This window comes from Dendrobates tinctorius, unplaced genomic scaffold, assembly GCF_039654945.1.
Source record: "Dendrobates tinctorius isolate UK_male_01 unplaced genomic scaffold, ASM3965494v1 ptg000070l, whole genome shotgun sequence".
NCBI lineage: Eukaryota > Metazoa > Chordata > Amphibia > Anura > Dendrobatidae > Dendrobates > Dendrobates tinctorius.
In genome coordinates, this window is record NW_027361738.1 from 75,087,424 (window position 1) to 75,106,224 (window position 18,801).

Genomic DNA, 18,801 nt, shown 5'->3' on the forward strand with positions numbered 1-18,801 from the left:
TTAAACCCTCCACATTCCTTGCCCACAGGGATATAACCATTAAACCTTCACTGCCCCTGACCATCAGGGACCTTAACATTAAACCCTTTACCTGCAATGCTCTACCTGGACATTACTATTAAATCTTTCACTACCCTTGACCAACAGGGACTTTATCATTTTGTCCTTTACTGCCTTTGACCAAGAGAACATTGTCATTAAGCCCTTCACTTCCCTAGACCACTGTGAAGGTCACCATTAAATCCTGTTTTGCTCTTGACCCCATGGACTTTACTATTAAACCCTTCACTGCCCCAGGCCAACTAGGCAGTTTACCATTAAACACTTTACTGCCCTTGACCGTAAGAGACTTTACCACTAAACCCATTACCTGTCATGCACCGCCTGGGACATTATCATTAAACCTTTCACTGCCCTTGACCAACATGGAATTTAACATTTTACTCTTTACCACCTTTGACCAAAATGACTTTTCCACTTCACTGCCATAGACCACCAAGGAGTTTACCATTAAACCCTTCACACTGCCCTAGACCATCAGGGACTTTACCATTAAACCCTTCCCTGCAATAGACCATGAGGGACTTTACCATTAAACCCTTCCCTGCCATAGACCATCAGGGACTTTACCATTAAACCCTTCACACAGCTCTAGACCACCAGCGACTTTACTATTAAATCCTTCAATGCCCTACACCACTATGCACTTTATTATTAACCCATTCATTGCTTTGGACCATCAGGGACTTTACCATTCTACTCTTAACTGTCTTTGACCATCAGGGACTTAACCATTAAACCTTCACTGCACCTATACCATCTAGGAAGTTTACCATTAAACCCAATGCCCTAGACCACCAGGATTTTTATTACTGCAAGTGACCACAAGAGACTTTAACATTAATTTTTCAGTATCCTACTCCAGCAGGGACTTTATGGTTAAACTTTCAGGCTATGATCACACTATCAGTATTTGGTCAAAACCAGGAGTGAGTCAAAAATACATAAGTGGTGACGTGTTCCTCTGATTGTTCCACTCCTGGTTTTGTCTTACATATACTGATGGAAAATGCTGACCAAATGCTGATAGTGTGACCAAAGCCTCACTGCCATGGACTACTAGGAAGTTTACAAATTAAAGATTTCAATGCCTTTCCCCACCAGGGATTTTCCGTTTAACCCCTCACTGCCCTTGACCAACAGAGGCTTTATTATTAAACTCTTCACTACTCTAGACCACCAGGGACTTTATTATTAATATATCTTACACTATTAAAGCACAGTATAGCTGTATTATTAGAATAATGAATGTTTCATGTGGGCATTAAATTAAGTTATATATGAGAAATATTTGGTAATATAATGTGAGCACAAACTTTCAGTTGGTTAAATGTCTGAGTCTCATAAGTGACATCATGTCTCCTCTGATGATGTCATTAGTCCCAACAGATCTTTATGTCCTCGGATATCACTGAGAAAGACATAGACATTTGGGCTACCTTGTAAACTCTGCAATATAACATAGACCACCATCCTCTCACTTACCAAGTCACCATCATGTCCAAAGTGTCTGAGACGGAAATCAGGCAGGTTCTGTTCTCAGGATTAAGGATCGTAGGATTGAGTAGGAGTTCAGCGTCCACCGTCACTACAGGCCTGGCCCTGAGAAGGAAACAGGAGGAAAGATCTCAGCAGCATAGCCAATCCGAGCAACGATATCCAGTACATAGGATGTGCAAAAAAAATCCAATTTACAGCATGTACAGTATACTTCACAGCTGAATTCAAAAGTCTGCAAGTTTTGGAAGGAAATAGTCAACAAACTTGTCAGCAAAAACCGCTGAAAGTCTATAACTGTACAGTATCTGGTAGAAACATACTTTTTTTAACGCAAAAAATATGCAGAGGCTTATTATGGAACGCCTCGCGATTTCAGCTCTAAAATTTGTAGAACAGCGAGTGCAGCTCTGGAGTGTAACAGATAAATTTGTTTATGCGTTACATACAAAAAAAAAAAAATTAATGTGTCCAGCACTGCACAGGCTGGAAGCCCAATCTAAACCACATTAGGTTTATAAAAGGGAAGCCCTAGATTAGAAATTCATGACTCCTCTTATAAACTGCAGCACACTTGTCCATGGCTTGTGTCTGGTTTTCCAGCTCAGGATCACTGGAATAAATGGGTCTGAGCTGCAATACCACTCACAACCTGTGAAACAGTGTAGTGCTGTTTTTAGAAGTAAGCAGCCATGTTTTTTGAGGCTGAAAGACTCCTTTAAGGCCAAAATTAACCACCATTGATTCAACATGGAGAGCGCTCTTATCTTACCTGTATACAGCCACCTTCCCTGCTCCGAAAGCTCCAACAATCAGATCTGGAAGTAAAAATAACACAAATCTACATACGGAGAGAGGACATATAGAAACGTACAGAAACGCAAAGGTATAGTTTATTTACTTGTATCTTTACAAATGATCACATAGCGTAAATCTGTAATTCCTGTATTGTCATCTAGAGGGCAGCCGCTAATGCTGATGCAGTAAGGGCAATGGCTGCATAGGAAATAAATGCTAGACTGGTGGCAGTCCGGTCATGGAATACCCAAAGGAACCTCCCTCTGTTACATCAGAGCCCTCTCCCCAGCCACATAACCGATCCTTTTCACACTCATAGGAGGCACCTCCCTCTGACTGATAGGAGGCCCCTCCCTCTGACTGATAGAAGGCCCCTCCCTCTGACCGATAGAAGGCCCCTCCCTGTGACTGATAGAAGGCCCCTCCCACTGACTGATAGGAGGCCCCTTCCACAGACTCCCAGGAGGTCCCTCCCTCTGACTGATAGGAGGCCCCTCCCTCTGACTGATAGGAGGCCCCTCCCTCTGACTGATAGGAGGCCCCTCCCTCTGACTGATAGGAGGCCCCTCCCTCTGAGTGTTAGAAGGCCCTGCCTTCTGATAGGAGGCCCCTCCCTCTGACTGATAGGAGGCCCCTCCTTCTGACTGATAGGAGGCTCCTCCCTATGACTTATAGGAGGCCCCTCCCTGACTGATAGGAAGCCCCTCCCTGACTGATAGGAGGCCCATCCTTCTGACTGATAGGAAGCCCCTCCCTCTGACTGATAGAAGGCCCCTCCCTCTGACCGATAGAAGGCCCCTCCCTCTGACCGATAGAAGGCCCCTCCCTGTGACTGATAGAAGGCCCCTCCCACTGACTGATAGGAGGCCCCTCCCACTGACTGATAGGAGGCCCCTTCCACAGACTCCCAGGAGGTCCCTCCCTCTGACTGATAGGAGGCCCCTCCCTCTGACTGATAGGAGGCCCCCCCTCTGACTGATAGGAGGCCTCTCCCTCTGAGTGTTAGAAGGCCCTGCCTTCTGATAGGAGGCCCCTCCCTCTGACTGATAGGAGGCCCCTCCTTCTGACTGATAGGAGGCTCCTCCCTATGACTTATAGGAGGCTCCTCCCTATGACTTATAGGAGGCCCCTCCCTATGAGTGTTAGAAGGCCCCTCCTTCTGATAGGAGGCCCCTCCCTCTGACTGATAGGAAGCCCCTCCCTCTGACTGATAAGAGGCCCCTCCCTCTGACTGATAGGAGGCTCCTCCCTATGACTTATAGGAGGCCCCTCCCTCTGAGTGTTAGAAGGCCCCTCCTTCTGATAGAAGGCCCCTCCCTCTGACTGATAGGAAGCCCCTCCCTCTGACTGATAGGAGGCCCATCCCTCTGACTTATAGGAGACTCTTCTCCTTGTCCTATAGGAAACGTCTCCCTCTGACTCATAGGAGGCCTCTGCCCCTAATAGAAGCCCCTCCCCCTGACTCATAGCAGGCCCCTACCCCTTGTCTCACAGGAGACCCATACTTCAACAACATGCATGTATAGATTAATTATAATTGGGCCCTACAGAGGTGGGGTGGTATATCATCATGAGAATAAAATATAAAGCTAATTAATATACACGTTAGTAGATGTTATTGAATAGAGGTAATTTCTTTAATTCGGCATCTAATAATCCAGAAATATAAAGATGTATTTCATAAAACCAATATTTGTAGATTAATCCCATCTAATAAAAAACAGAGAAATGAGCAGTTTTATTGCACATACCGTATATAGTTCTTATAAATCATTCCGCACTATGGTTGAGGCAGAGGGTGATATCGCTTTCTTGCATTTGGGGGCAACTTCAACCACATTCAAATATATCTAAGAGTTAAAGTTTCGCTTAAAGGCCAGATCAACCAAGAACAAAACAAAAATCTAGATGTAAATCTTAAGATTACTATACTTTGCTTAGGACTTGGGTATATTTACCCTTAAAAATATCCCCTGCTAAATGACGCGTGTGACAGACAGTGATTGTGCTGTATACAAGATCAGATTCCTGCATTGTATATATATATTGTATATATTAGACGCCAGCTGTAGGTATTCTGTATTTACATTTAGAATGAAGAGATCATTATTTTACAATATATACTGTATAGTATGTAGATACAATCTACAAAAAAGTTGAGTACCTTGCAAATACATTGCTTTACCAACCTCCTACTGACCTTGAGTTCCAACCTTAACAAGTTCTACTCTTAAAGAGAATATGACACCAGGTTTGTGTTGCCCCATTTAAGGACAATTTAAAGGTATTCTGTTTGCAAGTTTTTGTAAAGCAGCATGAGGTAGGGGCAGAGTCACTGATTCCAGTGATGTGTCACTTGCTTAGCAGCTTGTTGCTGTATCAATAAGATTAGTGTGTTAGCAGCAGGAGATTATCACTACAGGACCAGGTGTTCAGTGCCTACTAGTCCTCTTGTTCTGTGTAACCACTCCTCCACCACTGATTGGCAGCTTTATGCACAGAGCACACAGGAAGCTACCAATCAGTGATGTGGGCGGGGTTATGTAGGTATCAGCATACTGACCACTCCAACATCTGCAGCAGAGAAAACAGTGATAATCAGACCAATGAGTGAAACATTGCTGGAATCAGGGTCTCTCCACCTACATTATGCCGCTATAGACAATATTGATTATATTGAAACAGCGACACAGCCCAGTAAATCACACATCGATAGAATCAGGGTCTCAGCCCGTACATCATATAAATTCCAAGTGTCCTCCAACAAAGTATTAGTTTAAGGGTGTGTATATTTGTGCAACAACATTATTTTAGTTCTTTATTTTTCTTTTTCCACCCAAAAAGATTTTACTTTGTTTCTCAATAGAAATGTGCAGATTATGAGTGACATTGAAAAGTGGAAATAGTTCTGAAATTCTTCTTCCTTCTACGATTATTTTACATGAGAAAAACCTGTCGCTTTAACAGGGGTGTGAAGACTTTTTATATCCACCGTAAATACAAGAACTGTACATTGCAGATCCCGATTCCCAGCAGACATGGTTACCGGGTTTAAGAAAACGTCACAGCCAATAATGCGGCCGCCATTCCGGTCACCACTCAGGGTCGGCACAAACAAACTCATCGCTCACTGACCAAATCACACGATCCAAGAGAGTAGATCATCTATTTTTGCGCATTAAACACAACAGCAACGATATACAGTGGGGCAAAAAAGTATTTAGTCAGTCAGCAATAGTGCAAGTTCCACCACTTAAAAAGATGAGAGGCGTCTGTAATTTACATCATAGGTAGACCTCAACTATGGGAGACAAACTGATAAAAAAAATTCCAGAAAATCACATTGTCTGTTTTTTTTTCATTTTATTTGCATATTATGGTGGAAAATAAGTATTTGGTCAGAAACAAGCAATCAAGATTTCTGGCTCTCACAGACCTGTAACTTCTTCTTTAAGAGTCTCCTCTTTCCTCCACTCATTACCTGTAGTAATGGCACCTGTTTAAACTTGTTATCAGTATAAAAAGATACCTGTGCACACCCTCAAACAGTCTGACTCCAAACCCCACTATGGTGAAGACCAAAGAGCTGTCAAAGGACACCAGAAACAAAATTGTAGCCCTGCACCAGGCTGGGAAGACTGAATCTGCAATAGCCAAACAGCTTGGAGTGAAGAAATCAACTGTGGGAGCAATAATTAGAAAATGGAAGACATACAAGACCACTGATAATCTCCCTCGATCTGGTGCTCCACGCAAAATCCCACCCCGTGGGGTCAGAATGATCACAAGAACGGTGAGCAAAAATCCCAGAACCACGCGGGGGGACCTAGTGAATGAACTGCAGAGAGCCGGGACCAATGTAACAAGGCCTACCATAAGTAACACACTACGCCACCATGGACTCAGATCCTGCAGTGCCAGACGTGTCCCACTGCTTAAGCCTGTACATGTCCGGGCCCGTCTGAAGTTTGCTAGAGAGCATTTGGATGATCCAGAGGAGTTTTGGGAGAATGTCCTATGGTCTGATGAAACCAAACTGGAACTGTTTGGTAGAAACACAACTTGTCGTGTTTGGAGGAAAAAGAATACTGAGTTGCATCCATCAAACACCATACCTACTGTAAAGCATGGTGGTGGAAACATCATGCTTTGGGGCTGTTTCTCTGCAAAGGGGCCAGGACGACTGATCCGGGTACATGAAAGAATGAATGGGGCCATGTATCGTGAGATTTTGAGTGCAAACCTCCTTCCATCAGCAAGGGCATTGATGATGAAACGTGGCTGGGTCTTTCATCATGACAATGATCCAAAGCACACCGCCAGGGCAACGAAGGAGTGGCTTCATAAGAAGCATTTCAAGGTCCTGGAGTGGCCTAGCCAGTCTCCAGATCTCAACCCTATAGAAAACCTTTGGAGGGAGTTGAAAGTCCGTGTTGCCAAGCGAAAAGCCAAAAACATCACTGCTCTAGAGGAGATCTGCATGGAGGAATGGGCCAACATACCAACAACAGTGTGTGGCAACCTTGTGAAGACTTACAGAAAACGTTTGACCTCTGTCATTGCCAACAAAGGATATATCACAAAGTATTGAGATGAAATTTTGTTTCTGACCAAATACTCATTTCCCACCATAATATGCAAATAAAATGAAAAAAAAAACAGACAATGTGATTTTCTGGATTTTTTTTTATCAGTTTGTCTCCCATAGTTGAGGTCTACCTATGATGTAAATTACAGACGCCTCTCATCTTTTTAAGTGGTGGAACTTGCACTATTGCTGACTGACTAAATACTTTTTTGCCCCACTGTAAAAGAGAAGGGACGTTCGTGAATAGATTTCACATTTCCTGCTCAGGTTTCAACCACCCAAATATAAATGGTAAAGACATTAATGGCAAAAATTTGATGGCTCAACAACAATTGATTGTGGAGAAACGAGGGCAGTGAGTGCTCTTGTCCGCTGGCCCGGCTGCCTTTAGCAAGACTGCATGGACCAGGGCTCATTCCACTGCACACCTGCTCTATCTCTCGGTGGGCAAACACTACACAGTGTTACCACGGCTGGTCAGGAGACAAATCTCCAGGAGTGGACCCTCTGGACCGTGGCATCGAGGGGCCCCGGGCGAGCTGCCAGGTGGAGCCGACTCCTATACGGGATCGCTAGGAGCAGGCCCAGGGGTTCGGGTACCACGATAGCCGGTACCGAGAGGGGCGGCTTAGGACGGACTGGAGTAGGAGTGCGGGACTGAAGCGTAGACAACAGAGCGGGATCACTGCAGTCTAGACCGGAGTAGGACTGCAGGATTGGAGCATAGACAACAGGACGGAGCAGGAACACGGGAGGCAGGACTGGAGTAGGACTGTAGGACTGGAGTGTGGATAGCAGGATGGAGCAGGAATCCCGGAGGCAGGACTGGAGTAGGACTTAAGGACTGGCGTGTGGATAGCTGAATGGAGCAGGAACACCGGAGGCAGGACTGGAGTAGGACTGATGGACTGAAGTGTGGATAGCAGGGTGGAGCAGGAACACCGGAGGCAGGACTGGAGTAGGACTGAAGGACTGGAGTGTGGATAGCAGGATGGAGCAGGAACACCGGACTGCGGGGCTACTGCAGGGACCACGGAAGGCAGGTCTGCGAGACTGCAGAGAGCACACGAGGAAACAGGGCCAGTGTGCTAGCAAACACAACGATCAGGCGCCTTCCTCAGGGTGGAACGGCCTGATATGGCCCTGTCAGGTCTGAGATTGGTCCGTAGGTGCTTCCGGGTCAGGGCATTGCTGGAGCACAAGTAACGGGAGGGAGGCGCGGCCGCGGCCTATGGCGCATGCACATTGCATGCAGAGACCCCGTCGGCCGCAAGCCTGTCAAAAGGGACCGCCGTGGCTGTCGGGCGGCAGTGGGCTGTGGCGTGGGAGCGGAGGCCGGGTGAGTATGCGGAGGCGGCGTGACACACAGACAAAACAGGGTTAAGGTAAAACAGTGTGTCAATGTACAAGTCACTATTACAGACTTACACAGTATGTTAAATGGTATGCAAGTCTGTCTTCTTGACCCACCAGACATAAACACTTAAATCCACAAGCCAAATATACAGATAAAAAGTCGATTCTTCTTGGTTTGCAAAAACATGGTTGTCTGGGAAATAAAGATACAATCTGTTTTTTTCACAGTGATTCTACAGAGAAGAGGCTAAGGCTGTGTGCACACGCTGCGGATTCTGCTGCAGTTCCGCAGCGTATTTGGCCCTGCGGATCCGCAGCAGTTTCAGTTTCCCTATGGGAAATGGAAACCGCAGTGCAGATGCTGCAGAATTTTCTGTGCGGATTTTCTGCGGTTTCTAATCTGCAGAAAGAATTGACATGTCAATTCTTTCTGCGGATTCCACAGCGGTTTACCATCTCCTCCATTGTGGAGATGGTAAAACCGCAGGGCAAAACCGCAGGCTAATCCGCAGATAAACCGCAAGTGTTTTGACATACGGATTTATCTGCGGATTTTGAAAATCCGCACGGATCAATCCGCAGAAGATTCCGCAGCATGTGCACACAGCCTGAGGGTCAATAATCTTTATGTACACAGCAGATCTTTCCAATCATTTTATTCTAAGAAGCATTTGTAATAGCGCCACTCTCGCATATGGTCTGTTTGGAAATTGCATCTTAATCTTATTCAATTAAATGCCTTAAAAAGGGTGGTGATTAGTGTTGAGCATTCCGATACCGCAAGTATCGGGTATCGGCCGATATTCGCTGTATTGGAATTCCGATACTTAGTTCCGATACTTTTTTCATATCGAATACCGGAATCGGAAGTTCCCATAATGCTAGGAGCCCGCTCGATTTGATTCAGCCAATGGGGATCCTCAGAAGTGTGGGCACATCCTGTTAGGCATGTAGGCATGTTAACTACTGGCATGGCTGTGATTGGCTGCTGAAATGATGTCATGATGCACTATAAAAACCGCAGCAGCCGCCAATTCGGGTTCACTCTGCTGTGAATTCAGTTAGGGACAGGCTGCTGTTGAAGACTGTGAGGGACAGTTAGAAATAGCGATCATCAAACATATCTATTGCTCTACCCAGGCTCCATAATCCACCACTGTAGCATTTTTTTAGCCCAGCAGCGCTGTTTTAATAGCTGTCTGCAAGGGCTGTGTGAGTGCAGACCTACGCTGTGTAGTGTGTCCTACAGGCATGTCTGCTTGTAGGCCGCCCAGCGTGTGTCTCTGCCTCATACACATTTTTCTTTTATTGCTGCTTTTTTTTTCTCCTGTATAGTGTGCTTCCATACGTATCCATATACGTTGGTTGCAAACACTAAAGGAGTGGACAGCGGAGCCTTTCAGCAGCATTTCAGTGCTATAGCCCATTTCTCTGCACTGTTTTTGGCTGTCTGATAGGTCTCTCTGTGTGTGAGTGCAGCTCACGTTGCAGTGTGTTCTACACCACCTCTGGTTGTAGTCCACTCAGCGTGCGTCACTGCCTCATACATAGTCCTTTTTTTGCAGCTAATTTGTCCAGATTTTTGCTCCTATATTAGTGTGCTTCCATCCGCATCCATTGTCATTGGTTGGTTGCAAACACTATATAGGATTAGATAGAGGAGCCTTTTTGCTGGCTTGTGCCCTTCAGGGCCAGCCAGACTAGTATCACCCTATTTTTTGGAGCCTCATCAATTGCATTGTAGGTTAGCTTCCTGCATTGTAATCGCTCCAAAAAGTTTGTGATACTATAGCTTTCAAACTTTGGTCACATCCTTTTCTTCCCCCCCCCCCAAAAAAAAAAAAAGGAAATAAAGTTCACCAAACACTCCACTTTAGAGTTGTGTAGGCCACATTAGATCATATTAAAGTGTAGTACACACACTCTTAGCCAAATTAGTGTTTCTTATACTGGTTAGCAGGTGTTCAGGAATAAGAACACTAAGCCACCCCTTTTTTACTTTTCTGCCTATCTTTATCAGTCTACCAAGATGAAGAAGACAGGGAGTAAGGCACGTGGTCGTGGCCGTGGAGTTTCAGCAGGGAGAGGACGGGGGGATTCAGCAGGGAGAGGACGTGGGGATTCGGTGTCTGCTGCGGCCACCAGTGACCCGGCATCCCGCACTTTTACCAGGCAACAGTCCTTCATGCGCAGCTTTGTAGGACCTCGCCGTACCCCACTGCTGCGTGACGAACAAATTGAAGCCGTTGTCGGATGGATGGCAGCTAACGCATCCACTTCAATGACTTCCGCATCCTCCCAGGGCCAGAGCACTGAAGAGCAACCATCTGTCTCTTCACCACCTGCCAAATTGCCCAGGCAGTCTGAGAGCCCTGGACAGGAGCCATCTCAATCTTTACTTCTGTTCTCAGAATCTTTTGGCTTTGAAAGAGGTGGCCAGCCAAGCAGCATTCTAGAGCGTGAAGAAGAGGGAGTATGCAGTGATGCGCAACTGCTTTGTCCCTCTGAATCTGAAGAGGCGGGTGGGCCAGTGCCTATTGTCAGCACACCTCAGTGCTCATCTGATGATGATGAGTCTCATTTGCCAGTTTCTGGTGCGCTCAGTTACCAATTTCTGGTGCGTACGGTGCTGGCGAGACAACCCAGGACCTGCCGGTGCTTGAAGAGGGGAGTGGAGATGATGAGGTCCTTGACCCATCATGGCGTCAGCCACAAGGAAGGTGGTGGGAGCAGCTCTGAGGAAGAGATTCCCCGAACGGCCAAAAGAGGAGGGAGAGGGCGGGGGCAGACTTGGTTGCATGTAGCCTCCACTTTGGCACCCGTGAGGAGCAATCCTCTTCCAAAACAGAAAACGGGCACTCCCAGGACTTGCAGTGCGTGGTCTTTTTTTGACACAGTTGCAGATTACATTTGCTTTGTCAAATGTAAGCTGTGTCATCAGAAAGTTAAACGAGGGAAAAATGTGAGCAACCTCAATACCACAAATATGTGGAAACATGTGCCTACCAAGCACGAGGTGGAGTTACACAGACACACTGAAGATGTAGGCCAACCTTCAGCAGCACCTACCACCTCTTCAGCTCGTGTTGGGGCCTCTTCCTCCAGCTCACACACAGCTGGTTCGGCTTCCTCACTGGAACGCCATGGAAGAACCACTGCCACTGTTGTCCACAGACCCAGTGAAATTCCACCCACTGAACCACGTTCTCAGTCATCAGCACACTCCCAGGCCACTCACCAGCAATCGGTAGCACAGGCATGGGAGAAAAAGCGGCCATACTCGGCAAACCATCCCCGAGCACTGGCTCTGAATGCCGGCATTGCCAAACTACTGGCCCTTGAGATGCTGTCATTCAGGCTGGTGGAGACTGACACCTTCCGGAGCTTGATGTCATTGGCAGTTCCACAATACAATGTGCCCAGCCGCTTTTATTTCAGCAGGCGAGCCGTCCCTGCCCTGCAAAAGCATGTGGAGGGAAAAATTAAAAATGCGCTACTAAACGCCGTCAGTAGCAAGGTCCACCTGACACCGATGCGTGGACCAGTAGCCATGGACAGGGACGATACCTTTACCTCACTGCCCATTGGGTCAATGTTGTGGAGCCGGGTACAGATCTGGAGAGTGGCTCTGTACGTATTCTGCCAACTCCAAGGATTGCAGGAATGCAGTCTGTACATATTGAGTCCTCCTCCTACTCTAGTTCCTCGGAATCAGCACTGCATGAGCCTGTTAGGCCAGATATGAGCACAGGTGTGGCCAAACGTCAACAGGCCGTCCTTAAATTAATTTCTTTGGGGAATCGGAGCCACACAGCACAGTAGCTCTGGAATGCCATCAAGCAGGAGAGCGATGTGTGGTTTGTGCCAGCGAATCTCCAGCCAGGTTTGGTAGTGAGTGACAATGGCCCAAATCTAGTGGCAGCTCTGGGCCTAAGCAACCTCACTCACATACCATGTCTGGCACACGTGCTCAATTTGGTCATGCAGAGCTTTCTGAGGGACTATCCAGATCTTGATGCACTGCTGCACAAGGTTCGCCTAGAGTGTGCTCACTTGCGGCGTTCCAGCATGGCAAGATCGCGCATTGCATCTCTGCAACGCCGATTCCGCCTGCCAGAACATCGCATCATATGTGACCTCCCCACCAGGTGGAATTCAACGTTACATATGTTGGAGCGGTTGTGTGAGCAGCAGGCAGCAGTAATGGAGTACCAGCTGCATCAGGCGCAAACAAGTCGCACTGTGCGCCGGACACACTACACCACCACTGAGTGGGCCACTATGAGGGACATCTGCCAAGTTTTGCGTGCCTTCGATGACTCCACGCGGATGGCCAGTGCAGATGATGCACTAATCAGCATGACTGTCCCCCTCATCTGTCTGCTTCAAAAAACCTTACAAGCACTAAGTGAGGAGGTTTTAGAAGAGGTCGAGCATGAAGAGTCAGAAATGTCATCTGCTTCTGGCAAGTCTGCGCAACGTGCTTCCACACAAAGGCCCAGGCAGGGGACACTTAGTGAGGAGGATGACGAGGAGTCAATGGAGGAGGAGGAACACATCTCTCCAGAGGAGGGAGGTACACAAGGCTCTAGTAGTCAGTGTGTACAGCGAGGGTGGGGTGATGCTGAGCAGGCTGAGATGCTGCCTCAAGCTGGGGACAGCGTTTCCGGTCCAGTTGGCAGTCTGCAGCACATGGTTGATTTCATGCTGCAGTGCTTGTTAAATGACCGCCGCATCGCCAACATTCTCCACACGGCTGATTATTGGGTGTACACCCTCCTAGATCCTCGCTACCGGGACAACTTACAAAGCCTCATACCACAGTTGAACCGGGAGCGTAAAATGCGGGAGTACCAAGAAACACTTGTGCAGGCCATCATGTTCTCCATTCCCCCCGCAAGTGTTGCTGGTAGTGCTTTTCATAGCAGCCAAGTGGGTAGAGGCAGTGGAGGAAGCTCTGCACAAAGAGGTAGCAGAGGCAGTGCCGCAGGACAAGGCAAGGCCAGTATGGCCCAAAGGTGGAAAAGTTTTGTGGGACCGCCACAAATGGCTACACCATCACAGACGGCTCCAGTCAGCAGGAGGCAACGTTTCCGTCAGATGGTGACAGACTACTTGTCTTGCCCTGTTAGTGTACTCCCAAACGGCTCTTCCCCGTTCAAGTATTGGGTCTCTAAGCTGGATACATGGCCGGAGCTTAGCCAGTATGCATTGGAGGTGCTGGCTTGCCCTGCTGCCAGTGTATTATCGGAACGTGTCTTTAGTGCTGCAGGTGGTGTGGTAACAGACCGTCGCACGCGACTATCCGCCGATAATGTTGACCGGCTTACTTTTCTGAAAATGAACAAGGCCTGGATCTCACCTGAATTTGCCAGTCCTCTTCCAGAATAAATAATTGGCTGGCAACAGGATCCAGGTCTCCTGTTGTGTTCATGTTTCTATGACCTGAACTTTATTTCCTGGGTTACAGCAACGCCCGTTGTTGCTCAGAAGTGCTGTCCACACAGACAAAACACTCGCTCATGTGTAAGTGGGGTTCAGTAACGTCAGCTGATCCCCTGCTGTGTGTACGTCAAACTCTCCTGCTGCCTACAACTTCTGACTACCTCTGATTTAATATGTTCTCTGATTTGCCCTCTGTCTCCACTCTGTTTTGAGTATTTCCTCCGGCCTACAACACCGCCTGTTTCTGCTCTCAAGTGCCGTCTGCACAATCAACACTTGTTCCTGTGTTACCGGCAATGTCTCCTGCTTTGTCTACATTCCCACTACTTGTAGTGGAAAAGTGGACAGAGCAGGAGACATTGCCTGACTCACCTCTAGGGAGAAGCTGCTGTTTCAGAACCCCAGTAACACAGGAACAAGTGTGGGTTGTGCAGACGGCATTTCAGAGCAGCAACTGGCGTGTTTGGAAGCCAGAGGAAATACTCGAAAAAGAGTGAAGCCAGAGGCCTAATTGGAGTACGTTGACAGTTAGCAGTAGTGTAGAAACAATCGAAAACTGCCACCAAGTAGGCCTCAGCCTACTACCTGATTTTCCCTGGGCTCCGACAACGCCAGTTGGTGCTCAGAAGTGCTGTCCACACAGACAAAACACTCGCTCATGTGTAAGTGGGGTTCGGTAACGTCAGCTGATCCCCTGCTGTGTGTATGGCAAAGTGTCCTGCTCCCTCCACAGTCAAACAACCTCAGATTTACACCTGGCTCCAAGTAGGCCTCGGCCTACTACCTGATTTTCCCTGGGCTCCGACACCGCCAGTTGGTGCTCAGAAGTGCTGTACGCACAGACAAAACACTCGCTCATGTGTAAGTGGGGTTTGGTAACGTCACCTGATCCCCTGCTGTGTGTATGGCAAAGTGTCCTGCTCCCTCCACAGTCAAACAACCTCAGATTTACACCTGGCTCCAAGTAGGCCTCGGCCTACTACCTGAATTTCCCTGGGCTCCGACACCGCCAGTTGGTGCTCAGAAGTGCTGTACGCACAGACAAAACACTCGCTCATGTATAAGTGGGGTTCGGTAACGTCAGCTGATCCCCTGCTGTGTGTACGGCAAACTCTCCTGCTGCCTACAACTTCTGACTACCTCTGATTTAATATGTTCTCTGATTTGCCCTCTGTCTCCACTCTGTTTTGAGTATTTCCTCCGGCCTACAACACCGCCTGTTTCTGCTCTCAAGTGCCGTCTGCACAATCAACACTTGTTCCTGTGTTACCGGCAATGTCTCCTGCTTTGTCTACATTCCCACTACTTGTAGTGGAAAAGTGGACAGAGCAGGAGACATTGCCTGACTCACCTCTAGGGAGAAGCTGCTGTTTCAGAACCCCAGTAACACAGGAACAAGTGTGGGTTGTGCAGACGGCATTTCAGAGCAGCAACTGGCGTGTTTGGAAGCCAGAGGAAATACTCGAAAAAGAGTGAAGCCAGAGGCCTAATTGGAGTACGTTGACAGTTAGCAGTAGTGTAGAAACAATCGAAAACTGCCACCAAGTAGGCCTCAGCCTACTACCTGATTTTCCCTGGGCTCCGACAACGCCAGTTGGTGCTCAGAAGTGCTGTCCACACAGACAAAACACTCGCTCATGTGTAAGTGGGGTTCGGTAACGTCAGCTGATCCCCTGCTGTGTGTATGGCAAAGTGTCCTGCTCCCTCCACAGTCAAACAACCTCAGATTTACACCTGGCTCCAAGTAGGCCTCGGCCTACTACCTGATTTTCCCTGGGCTCCGACACCGCCAGTTGGTGCTCAGAAGTGCTGTACGCACAGACAAAACACTCGCTCATGTGTAAGTGGGGTTTGGTAACGTCACCTGATCCCCTGCTGTGTGTATGGCAAAGTGTCCTGCTCCCTCCACAGTCAAACAACCTCAGATTTACACCTGGCTCCAAGTAGGCCTCGGCCTACTACCTGAATTTCCCTGGGCTCCGACACCGCCAGTTGGTGCTCAGAAGTGCTGTACGCACAGACAAAACACTCGCTCATGTATAAGTGGGGTTCGGTAACGTCAGCTGATCCCCTGCTGTGTGTACGGCAAACTCTCCTGCTGCCTACAACTTCTGACTACCTCTGATTTAATATGTTCTCTGATTTGCCCTCTGTCTCCACTCTGTTTTGAGTATTTCCTCCGGCCTACAACACCGCCTGTTTCTGCTCTCAAGTGCCGTCTGCACAATCAACACTTGTTCCTGTGTTACCGGCAATGTCTCCTGCTTTGTCTACATTCCCACTACTTGTAGTGGAAAAGTGGACAGAGCAGGAGACATTGCCTGACTCACCTCTAGGGAGAAGCTGCTGTTTCAGAACCCCAGTAACACAGGAACAAGTGTGGGTTGTGCAGACGGCATTTCAGAGCAGCAACTGGCGTGTTTGGAAGCCAGAGGAAATACTCGAAAAAGAGTGAAGCCAGAGGCCTAATTGGAGTACGTTGACAGTTAGCAGTAGTGTAGAAACAATCGAAAACTGCCACCAAGTAGGCCTCAGCCTACTACCTGATTTTCCCTGGGCTCCGACAACGCCAGTTGGTGCTCAGAAGTGCTGTCCACACAGACAAAACACTCGCTCATGTGTAAGTGGGGTTCGGTAACGTCAGCTGATCCCCTGCTGTGTGTATGGCAAAGTGTCCTGCTCCCTCCACAGTCAAACAACCTCAGATTTACACCTGGCTCCAAGTAGGCCTCGGCTTACTACCTGATTTTCCCTGGGCTCCGACACCGCCAGTTGGTGCTCAGAAGTGCTGTACGCACAGACAAAACACTCGCTCATGTGTAAGTGGGGTTTGGTAACGTCACCTGATCCCCTGCTGTGTGTATGGCAAAGTGTCCTGCTCCCTCCACAGTCAAACAACCTCAGATTTATACCTGGCTCCAAGTAGGCCTCGGCCTACTACCTGAATTTCCCTGGGCTCCGACACCGCCAGTTGGTGCTCAGAAGTGCTGTACGCACAGACAAAACACTCGCTCATGTATAAGTGGGGTTCGGTAACGTCAGCTGATCCCCTGCTGTGTGTACGGCAAACTCTCCTGCTGCCTACAACTTCTGACTACCTCTGATTTAATATGTTCTCTGATTTGCCCTCTGTCTCCATTCTGTTTTGAGTATTTCCTCCGGCCTACAACACCGCCTGTTTCTGCTCTCAAGTGCCGTCTGCACAATCAACACTTGTTCCTGTGTTACCTGGGTCCTGTAACATCTGCTCATCTCCAGAGGTGAGTCCGGCAATGTCTCCTGCTTTGTCTACATTCCCACTACTTGTAGTGGAAAAGTGGACAGAGCAGGAGACATTGCCTGACTCACCTCTAGGGAGAAGCTGCTGTTACAGAACCCCAGTAACACAGGAATAAGTGTGGGTTGTGCAGACGGCATTTCAGAGCAGCAACTGGCGTGGTTGGAAGCCAGAGGAAATACTCGAAACAGAGTGAAGCCAGAGGCCTAATTGGAGTACGTTGACAGTTAGTAGTAGTGTAGAAACAATCGAAAACTGCCACCAAGTAGGCCTCAGCCTACTACCTGATTTTCCCTGGGCTCCGACAACGCCAGTTGGTGCTCAGAAGTGCTGTCCGCACAGACAAAACACTCGCTCATGTGTAAGTGGGGTTCGGTAACGTCAGCTGATCCCCTGCGGTGTGTATGGCAAAGTGGCCTGCTCCCTCCAAAGTCAAAGTACCTCAGATTTACACCTGGCTCCAAGTAGGCCTCGGCCTACTACCTGATTTTCCCTGGGCTCCGACAACGCCAGTTGGTGCTCAGAAGTGCTGTACGCACAGACAAAACACTCGCTCATGTGTAAGTGGTGTTTGGTAACGTCAGCTGATCCCCTGCTGTGTGTATGGCAAAGTGTCCTGCTGCCTACAAATTCTGACTACCTCTGATTTAATATGTTCTCTGATTTGCCCTCTGTCTCCACTCTGTTTTGAGTATTTCCTCCGGCCTACAACACCGCCTGTTTCTGCTCTCAAGTGCCGTCTGCACAATCAACACTTGTTCCAGTGTTACCTGGGTCCTGTAACATCTGCTCATCTCCAGAGGTGAGTCCGGCAATGTATCCTGCTTTGTCTACATTCCCACTACTTGTAGTGGAAAAGTGGACAGAGCAGGAGACATTGCCTGACTCACCTCTAGGGAGAAGCTGCTGTTACAGAACCCCAGTAACACAGGAACAAGTGTGGGTTGTGCAGACGGCATTTCAGAGCAGCAACTGGCATGTTTGGAAGCCAGAGGAAATACTCGAAACAGAGTGAAGCCAGAGGCCTAATTGGAGTACGTTGACAGTTAGTAGTAGTCAGGGGTGGATTAAGGGTAGCCAGGGCCCGGGGCAGTTCAGACTCTGTGGGCCCCCCTCGTCACGTGACGGGGGTCACGAATCGTAGAGCCACACTCTACATAGAGAATAATGGGGCCTCCAGCACCGACCTCCACCCGCAGAGCCACACTCCACATAGAGAATAATGGGGCCTCCAGCACCGACCTCCACCCGCAGAGCCGCACTCCACATAGAGAATAATGGAGCCTCCAGCACCGACCTCCACCTGCAGAGCCCCACTCCACATAGAGAATAATGGAGCCTCCAGCACCGACCTCCACCCGCAGAGCCCCACTCCACATAGAGAATAATGGAGCCTCCAGCACCGACCTCCACCCGCAGAGCCCCACTCCACATAGAGAATAATGGAGCCTCCAGCACCGACCTCCACCCGCAGAGCCGCACTCCACATAGAGAATAATGGAGCCTCCGGCACCGACCTCCACCCGCAGAGCCGCACTCCACATAGAGAATAATGGAGCCTCCAGCACCGACCTCCACCCGCAGAGCCGCACTCCACATAGAGAATAATGGGGCCTCCAGCACCGACCTCCACCCGCAGAGCCCCACTCCACATAGAGAATAATGGAGCCTCCAGCACCGACCTCCACCCGCAGAGCCGCACTCCACATAGAGAATAATGGAGCCTCCAGCACCGACCTCCACCCGCAGAGCCGCACTCCACATAGAGAATAATGGAGCC

The 18,801-nt window shown here is 48.6% G+C and overlaps 1 protein-coding gene across 1 annotated transcript in view; it reads right to left on the reverse strand.

The window, feature by feature from the left end:
- ITGA8 (integrin subunit alpha 8) overlaps positions 1-18,801 on the reverse strand; it is a 213,250-nt gene that overhangs the window by 83,295 nt on the left and 111,154 nt on the right. Inside the window, exons 14-15 of the mRNA XM_073581939.1 lie at positions 2,330-2,375; positions 1,546-1,662 (exon numbers count right to left, since the gene is read on the reverse strand). Of these exons, the coding sequence (XP_073438040.1) occupies positions 1,546-1,662; positions 2,330-2,375 (163 nt within the window). The remainder of the gene's footprint in view (positions 1-1,545; positions 1,663-2,329; positions 2,376-18,801) is intronic.